The following is a 9,846-nucleotide window of genomic DNA, read 5'->3' as shown; positions in this document are numbered from 1 at the left end:
AACATCATACATAACATAACATAACAAACATAACATAACATCATACATAACATAACATAACATAACAACATACATAACAAACATAACATAACATAACATAACAAAAACATAACATAATATAACGTAACGTAAAAGCCAAAATCATCTGCCACCCCTATTCCCAACAACAACAACAACAAGGAAGTAAATTTATAATATTGGTCTTTAGAATCATTTCTTTTTTCTCTTTTGTGCTCATTATACATTTTTCTTGCCATAAATATAAATGATAAAAACGTTAACATTACTTGTAATTCAGAATCTTAGGCTTAAATAAAATTTCATTTTTTTCTATTTTGCTATTTGTATTTTAGAAAGTCTGAGGTTGAAAGCTCTGTTTTATTAAGACAAATACAATTTTCTTTTACTCAGACAATTAATGTTAAGACCCGTAGCTTGACTGTGGCTCAAGAAAAATGCCCAGAGGTGACATTTGCACTAATACTTGGCAAAGATGGCCGAGGAAAAGCAACTTCATTGACATTAGTCCCAGTGGCAGTCAGCTTAGTCAACTGCCTGAGGCTCACAAAGGTTAGTGATCTGTGCTGAGAGAGCGGCATCATTTTTTTTGGATGTAGAATCTCTGGGTCTTATTTTGCAATTTAGAAGACCACTTAAAGTTTCTTAAGACTGAACTTGAAGAGCCTACACAAGTGGTCCCGGACACCTACAATTTTTTGGAACGGATTTTATGTTATTGATGAAGCCAGGAACCAGATTTTCCTAGTATGGAAACCAGATATTATTGTACGGAATAATAAGCATTAATGCAATTTCTAAAGAACACCTAATCTTAGTTTCAGAAATTCACACACTGGGTGAATTTGGCTCAAGTGTCTAAGCTATCAAAAAGATTAAATGTTAACAAAATTAGAAAAAAAGTGGGAATCATAAATGAAATTGATAAAAGTCAGTTTTGACGAGGAGATGGCTTTAATTTATAGAAATAGGTTTAGAAAAGTGGCACACAGGTATTATCTATTCTTACTTCAAAATGAAATCCTTCTTTAAGTGCAATTGCCTTCAAAATTTTGGAAGAAACTGTGGTGGCTAACATGTAAATGTTCTTCACATCAGCATTTCCGGATTTACTTTTCTTCCAGCAATCAAACATCCACCACCCAAACAGAGCTGCCAACTCATTTCCTGAGAAAACTTTCCAGTGACCACTGCAGGGAGAATAAAAACTCAAGTCAGGAACTTTATAACTTCTCATTAAAGCTTCTTGACCCCCAAGACCTACAAATCATCAACCCAAACACTACTGTATGGACTTTTTGAGAAAACATTTATGACTACTTTTCTAACTGACCAGGGGTGAGCTTGCAGTAGAAATGGAAGCAATGTCTTTTGAAAAATTGTTACTTTTATTATCCTATTTAATTAGAAAAAAGTTAATATAATGTCCTTTCTACGTAAAGACAGTTGTCACAACATTATAATAGCAAAAATACATAGCAACTCAAAGGACCAAGATTAGGAAATGATCACACTGATAAGCAATCTGTTGTGATATTATGCCATTTTAAAATTTAATATTTTAAACAATAATTAAGGACAGGGGAAAATGCTCACAGTATGATATTAAACAGAAAATAATCTACTTAAAATTATATACATGGTGGGGTAAAAGTAGGTTTACAGTTGTTCGTATGGAAAATAATACAATCATTAATAAATAATACAAGAATAAAGTGTTTTTCGTACTCTCAACTATAAACCTGCTTTTGGCCCATCCTGTGTAGTACGGTCACAATTTTGCAAAAACAAATATATCTTAAATATCTGAGTACAAAAAACATAGAAAGAAAACGTTAAAATATCAACTTAGGTGTTTATTTCTGGATCGTGGGCTTACAGGAGATGTATTTTCTTATTTTTAAAATGATTTCCAACAAGCCTATTCGACTTTAAAAAAAGTTCATCAAAATGTAAGCTTTTAATCAAATAACAGGTCTACTGACTCCTCCTGAAGCTCTGCCACCGCCAGTCGGTCTGCGTCGGGGTCTGTGGCGACCACTACCCGGGCATTCTCCTTCTCGGCCAGCCTCAAAGAGAGTTCCTGCAACAGTGACCCAAAAGGCTGGATTGCACTGAGGACATTCCATTCAATGTTAATATTCCTAAATGTGGGCACTATGCCAGTCATATGAATTTTAGAAGGAATACAGTTCAGCTAAATTTAAAATAAGCCTGGAAGTAGGAATATCTACCATAGAGATTTCAAACAAAACAGAACCTATGGCTCTTATATAATTTAAAAGATGTAAACTAAAGTGGTTTCTGCTTTTTTGAATCTTTGAATTGTCAATGAGTTCTATCTATTTGATGAAGTTTAATACACTAATAATAATTTAAAAATAAAAGAAAGATACCAGCACAGATTCTCCCTCTTCAGGATTCGGGCACTTAACGGTAGAAAAGTCAGGGTCAGGATCTTTTTGTTCTGGGACTGGAATTGGAGGCTTAAAACCAAACACTTGAAAAGCCAACTGCACGTAGTCATGTCCAACCCCATGAAAAGATGAATGTACAAATTTCAAGGTGGTTTTTGAGTTTAATTCCCTGTAAAGAAAAATCATCATTCAATCAATCTAAAGCACGTTACCTGGGCTATAATTAAAACAAGCTATAGAAAAAGCTAAAATCTGTTTTGTAGGATAGGGAAAATATATTCAGCAAGCCAGGATGCTTTCTAGCAATTGTGTTAGCTGCTTATGAAGTAGTTATGAAAATATGGACATAGAAAAGGCAAAATAAATTTTTAGAGAAAATTCCCTAATCTTATCCAGAGAGAATACATATATTTAGCTACACTTTTTTTTGATGACTTTACTGAGAGGTAATTAATAAACTATACAATGCATCCATTTAACGTGTACAATTCAATGGCTTTCACTATATTCCAAGTTTTTCAACCATTATCGTAATCAATTTTAGAACATTCTCATTACCCCCAAAAGAAACTGCATACCCCATAGCTGCCACTCTCTAACCCTCCTATTCCTCCCAGCCATCGGTAACCACTAATGTATCTTCCGTCTGTTTCTGTCTCAATAGATTTGCCTACTCTGGACATTTCATATACATGGAATCATATAATATGTGGTCCTTGGTGACTGGCTTCTTTCACTTAGGATAATATTTTCAAGGCTTATCTATGCTGCATTTTGCATCAGTATTTCATTTCCTTTTACTACTGGATAATACTTGTTTGGATATATCATATTTTATTTATCTCTTCATCAGTTGATAAATATTTAGGTTATTTCCACTTTTTTACTATTATGAACCTACTGTTTAGCTATAATTTTAAATATAATAAACAGCCAACACATTTTTATAGGTATTTCTTTCCCTTATTTGTTAATCTTATTCTAAGGTAATACCATCCTATAGTTCCACTTGGGTACCTGTGAAAACAGATCTTTTTCAGATCTTCCATGTATCTACTACAAATGTCCTGCAGAGGATCTTTCTTCAGTGGGCTGGTGTCCACTAAATTATCATTCCAGGAACCATTCCAGGGTTCCACACATTCTTCTATACATTTCAGAATTTCCTTGTCATGAGGAGATGTGATCTGAGCACCCGTCTCCCAATAAACCTAGATAATAGGTAAATACACTTATAAATACTTGGAATATTGGCCAGATATTTTCTTAGCTAGAGATATTTGACTTTATAAAGAAGCACACCAAATTAATCAAGTAGAAAATGTCAACATGGGACTAGATTAATAAACGCCAAAGTATAATGATGATATATTGAGGTCAAAAAGCTTCTGAGTCACAGAGGTAGGTTTCAAACCCAAACCATACTCTTAAACTACTATTCTTTACTGACTATATAAAGCTACTTGCACATATGAACAAAGATTATATGTAGAAGAACATTCATTGTAGCGCTGTTTATAAGTAGATCAGAAACAAATGAAATATTCATCAACAGAGGACCAGTCAAATAAATTAGGATTCATCTATATAGGTTTTTAAAGATCAATGAGGCAGATCTATCTATCTATCTATCTATCTATCCATCTATCTATCACTGATGACTCGATGCAGAGAATTATCTCTAAGACTGTTTCATACTGTTTTGTACTGTGAAAAAAACAAGAGAACGACAAGTGCATATATGATTACACATGCATAGACTATCTCTGGAAGGCAACTAAAATTGGAAACAGTATTTGCTTCTGAAAGGGGTACTGGGGGAAAGGGTTAGGAGTGATAATATTTATTATGTAACTTTTTAGGCTGTTTAACTTTTGTATTTTTTACCTTGTGCTTATATTTTAAGAAAAAGAAATCTTTGAAGGTTTACTATGTGACAAATATGTTCAACAACAATGAATATCAAAACAGACTAAATACCTCCACCCATGCATGAGCTTATTATATTGGGAATGGGGGTGGGTGGGTGTCAAACAAACGTCAACAAACAAACAGATAATTCATTATAAAGAAAGCAGGGCCCTGGCTGGTTTTGCTCAGTGGATAGAGCATCGGCCTGAGGACTGAAGGGTCCCGGGTTCGATTCTGGTCAAGGGCACATGCCCGGGTGGTGGGCTCAGTCCCCAGTGGGGGTGGGGGTGGGAGGCAGCTGATCAATGATTCTCTCTCATTGTTGATGTTTCTATCTCTCTCTCCCTCTCACTTTTTCTCTGAAATCAATTTAAAAAAAGAAAAGAAAAGGAAAAGAAAGCAGATAATGAGAGATAGTGGTAAGTTCTATGAAGGAAATAAACAAGACAGATCAGGTCACTGAGGGAAGCTACTTGCGATAAGGTGACCCTGGAAGGTCGTCGAGGAAGAAACATCTGGGCAGGAAGCTGAAGAATGAAAACAAGCCAGTCTGCAAGATTTGGAGAAGAGCAATCCAAGCAGAGGAAAAAACAATTACAAAGCCTCGGAAGCGAAGGGCTGGGTATACTGGAGGAACTGGAGGAACAGAGACAAGACAGTGTGACTGGAATGTAGTGAGCTCAGGAGAGGAATGAATGAAACGAGGTTGAAGAGGTAGGGAGACAGAGTCCTGTAAGCCCCAAGGTAAGGAGTTTGGATTTTATTGGAAGAATGAGAAGCCACTGAAAAAATTTTTTTTAAAATATATCTTATTGATTTTTTTACAGAGAGGAAGGGAGAGGGACAGAGAGTTAGAAACATCGATGAGAGAAAAACATCCATCAGCTGCCTCCTGCACACTCCCTCACTGGGGATGTGCCCGCAACCAAGGTACATGCCCTTGACCGGAATTGAACCCGGGACCCTTGAGTCCACAGGCCGATGCTCTATCCACTAAGCCAAACCGGTTAAGACCCACTGAAAATTTTAAGGAAGAAAGTAACATGACCTGTTTATATTTAAAAGATCATCGGGCCACTTGGTAGAGAATGGACTGCAGGGGAGAACAATGGAAGAAGGGAAGAGGCCAGCGTGGATGCTGTAGTTCAGACAGAAGACAACAGTGCTTTGGAATGGGGGAGGTAGAAGATATGGACAGAAGTAAACACATTCAACATATATTGTAGGTGTAGAATGTGCAGAACCTGTTAGCGGATTAAATGTTAGGAGTGAAGGAGTGGTATCATCAATTTACAGAGATGGGAAGACTGAGAGGAACACATTTGTTGCGGGGGAATCAAGAGCTCTGTTCTGGAGACACTATGGTAATTTTGAGATGTCTGCTAGACATCCCAGTGGACATCAAGTAGGCAGCTGGAAATAGGAGTCTGATACTCAGAGGAGATCTGGGTTATTAGCTCTCTTGACAGTTGACCTTTCTTTCCCTCCTTGCAACTCTCTCATCCCTTTTGTTTTTGTGACACCAAAATTTTCTGGCCTTTCTCCTATCTCCAGCAATTCTTCTTCCTCCCTTCCCTTAAAGTTGATATGCTGTACAGATCCCCTTTGGACCTGCTTTTCTACCATATGTTGTCTCTGGGCTCCTCATCCCAGAGACAATATATGGTTGAACATTTGAAGTAAAGAACTTCCAAATACACTTACATACTCTAATACGTATGGTGACCCCAAATCCATAACTTCAGTCCAGATTTCCCCCCTGATCAACAGATCTTTGTGTCTAACTGCATATAGGACATAGCTACCTGGCTGACCAAATACCTCAAACTTAATATATCCAAAACGGAATTAATCTTGCTTCTGTGACTGGTAGTACTACCCATTTAGCTGGTTAGTATTACTATTAAATTTTATTTTCCCCAGTGTACCTGAAGACCTTCCACACAAGAAGAAAAGCAAATATAAGATCATGGACTCATCACCCAGGAGCCCCAAACACTGGCTCAATATTGTGCTGTGTGTTTTCTGTTTGTCCCTCCAGGGCCACTCTTCACCCTTCTCCACCCTACTTTCTGTCACAGAGGCTGACACATCAAGTGGATCCTGTGGCCAATGGGGAGCCCTGGTAGAAGGTTAGAGGGAGAGGACAGTGATGTCCAAGTACTATTACTCTGGCTCTCTTCCTGCAAACTCCAATTCATTTAGATACAATATGATTATATTTCTGAAATGGAACCCAGGATGGATTTGGAACAGAATGGGGAAGTTGAGGGCAGTAAGATAGAAGTAATGAGACCGATGAAGAGACTTTTTGTTATAATAGTACATGTTGAGAAGTAATAAGGGCCATTAGGAATACACATTCTTTGAGGGTTGGCCTCAATGTTTTTATCTCCCTGTCCCCAATGTCTAGTTCTGCTCCCCGGTGTAGAAAATAAACTCAGCATTTATTATTTAAATAAGAAAGGAACATGTAAATAAGCGAAGAATAGGAGCCCAAGGTTTACCTTGTATCCGTTATCTTCTTTGCGGTTGTGAGATGCTGTAATCATCACACCTGCAACTGCTTTGAGCTTCTGGACTGCATATGGCTGAAAAAACAGCAACAGCATAATTTCCTGGCTACTCATACATGTGACATTAGAATAACTAAATAACAGGAAAAGACATCAAGATATAAATAGCCTACAACCTCAACCATCAACTCTGGTTCATTGGGTGGGGCCCATTTCTAAAAGGTCAACAGTAACCACCTGTTAGGCTGAATGGCTTTTCCCCGCTAGTCTCATTTAACTTAGTCCTATGTTTTTTATTACTTTGTTCATTTAACAAACATTTAATGAGCATCTACTATATGCCAGACACTCCACTAGACTCTGGAGATATGAGTGATGAATATAATCATAAAATGTGAGAGCTGGAAGTCAATTTAGAAATCACCTAATCCAAAAAATTTTACACTGAGGTTTATCCAACATTATACAATCATAAGGGAGGAGATTCAAGGGTAGAATATAGGTCTCTTGCCTTCCAGTTTGAAAATCTGAAAAAAAAAATTGGAAATCTGTATATATACTCTGTGGCCTATATCATATAAAGGTCAACTCACCATCTTTGTTGTCAAAGTTAATGCCTAGAGGTTCAGTTTCACTTTTTCTTTGTAGGATGTTCCCTCTACTCCTCTACCATTACATCCAACTTCTCTCCTCCTGGCCATGGAGGGATGGACACGTGGTCCAGTACTGACCAGAGGAACTTATCCCTTGATTTAATTCAGAAACTGGTTCATGACGCAAGCCTCTCTGGTGAAGGTACACAAGGAGGACTGCCTTTTAACTCAAGGTTATGTTGATAAAGGCTGTGAATCTGGGACTGCTAAAAATACCTTCCCTACCAGCTGAGCAAATCTACCTTCAATAGGAGAGGAAGGCCACACAGGGATTGATAGAGTTGGGACTGGCAACCCAGTGGCAGAATCCTATAAAAATGTTCTAAATTTCTGGATCCTTCCTGGTTTCTGTAAATCATTAGAACTAATTATTTAACAACTCCTTCAATTCTTTGAGCCACTCAGTATTTTTCCAGTAAATCACTAGTTACCATTTATAGAGATATTATCTCTTCCTCAAACATTTGGTAAAACTTGCCTATAAAATCACCTGGAGTTGGCATATTTAATTTGAAAAGATTTAAAAATATATATCTGTTTAATTTCTTTAGTGGTTAGACACTTATTAAGGTTTTCCATTTCTTTTTATTTATTGATTGATTGATTGATTTGTTAATCCTCACCCGAGGATATTTTCTATTGATTTTTAGAAGAGTGGAAGGGAGGGGGAGAGACAGAGAGAGAGAAACATCGATGTGAGAGAGACACATTGATTGGTTGCCTCTCAAACGGTGCCTTGAGCAGGGCCAGGGATGGAGCCTGCAATTGAGGTACGTGCTTTAGACTAGAGTAGAAACTCGAGACCCTTCAGTTCGTGAGCCAATGCTCTAACCACCGAGTAAAACTGGCTAGGGCCAGGTTTTCTATTTCTTAACAGTTTTGATGTATCAATTACTATAGGAAATTGGGAAATTCATCTAAGCTTTTACATTTATTTGCATTATGTTATTCAGAATATTGTGCTTTTCTTAATCTCTACTGTATTTATTTTTCTTGAGTACACTTAAAGGTTTGTCTATTTTATTAGTTTCTACAGAGAGCCAACTTACTCTTTTGTTGGTACTCTTTTCTTTGTTTCCTATTTGATTTTCCTTATAGCTTTATTATTCCCTTCCTTTTACTTTATTTGGATTTATTCTGTTTTCATTCTAACATACTAAGTTCAATAGCTTAGCTCATCATTTTTAATATTTTTTTCCTAATTTATTCACAGACTATAAATTTGCCTTTAAGCAGGGCTTTAGTTATAGCCCATAATTTTTGCTACTTATTGTTGCTCAGTTTTAAATACAGGCAGTCCTTGCTTTGTACAGTTCCAATACACACAAATGTCTGGCACCATGCTTTAGGTAAATAATCCTAGTCTTCTCACAACATGTTTAAATTTCAGTTACTATGCTATAATAACTATAGCTTGCAAAAATGGATAACTGAAAGAAGGAACTAGCCAACAAAGATGAAAATGCAGCAAAAACACAAAAGTGATAATGGTGGAAATGAAATTTGAATTGAATGGCAATGGAGTTATAGGAAAAAATAACTGGGAATGTTGATAACACTGCTGTCATTCAAAAGACTCTAGATCTGCAACCAGAAGAGCCTAGTGAAGGCGAACATATGGATTGAAGTGAGAGCTATAGTTATGATGAAAAGGATGAAGATGTCCCAGAGGAAGTGATACTGGCAAAAAAAAAAAAAAGGAATTCTCAGAGAGAGTTCATAATATTGAAAGCACCAAGGATAAAATGTGGGAAGCTGATCCAAACTGAGGAGTGTGACAATTCACTAAGGCATAGAAAAGATGCTCATCATATTGTTAAGGGATATGACAAGAAGCAAGCACTGGTCATACTCTTAAGTTATTTTACAAAGGAATAAAACACTTTAGTCCTCAATATTTTAAATTACAGTGTACTAAATAAATAACAGGTTTATTATTTTTTATTTTCCCTATACGTTTTTAAATCAGTTAACTGCCACGCGTCCAAAATGGAAACCATCCCCACACGCCACAGTATTTTGAATATACTGGAACATTACATTGTATTTGGTTTCTTTTCGCTGCTTGGTACCAATACTAGTAGAAGAGCACACCAAATGCCTTTCCACGTAGAGGTTTGCAGCTATAGACGCGCGCAGCGTGTGGGGAAGGTCCGCCGCTTGTGTCTATAGACGCTTATGGTGTACAAAGGGACCCAACAGTAAGGTTTACAAATGTTTTAATGTTTTGACAAAAAATTTTAAAGTAAGGGTTAAGAGTGTTTCTATGTTTTGACAAAAAAATTAAAGTTTACAGAACAATTTTCCCCATTAATGATTTAGCTCAATTTC

The 9,846-nt window shown here is 36.7% G+C and overlaps 1 protein-coding gene across 2 annotated transcripts in view; it reads right to left on the bottom strand.

Moving 5' to 3' along the window:
* The window catches only part of PGM2L1 (phosphoglucomutase 2 like 1), a 41,681-nt gene that overhangs the window by 13,018 nt on the left and 18,817 nt on the right, over positions 1-9,846 (bottom strand). For both annotated transcript variants that reach the window (XR_002832067.1, XM_006100450.3), the window contains exons 5-9: positions 6,854-6,937; positions 3,453-3,646; positions 2,415-2,604; positions 2,004-2,101; positions 1,028-1,208 (exon numbers count right to left, since the gene is read on the bottom strand). Coding sequence is in view for 1 of the 2 variants with exons in the window: in XM_006100450.3 (XP_006100512.1) it covers positions 1,028-1,208; positions 2,004-2,101; positions 2,415-2,604; positions 3,453-3,646; positions 6,854-6,937 (747 nt within the window). In the remaining variant the exon portion in view is untranslated. The remainder of the gene's footprint in view (positions 1-1,027; positions 1,209-2,003; positions 2,102-2,414; positions 2,605-3,452; positions 3,647-6,853; positions 6,938-9,846) is intronic.

Source organism: Myotis lucifugus, unplaced genomic scaffold, assembly GCF_000147115.1.
Source record: "Myotis lucifugus unplaced genomic scaffold, Myoluc2.0 scaffold_313, whole genome shotgun sequence".
In the NCBI taxonomy this organism is placed as follows: domain Eukaryota; kingdom Metazoa; phylum Chordata; class Mammalia; order Chiroptera; family Vespertilionidae; genus Myotis; species Myotis lucifugus.
Note: the sequence above shows the minus strand (reverse complement) of the source record. Positions and strands in the feature narration are given on the sequence as shown.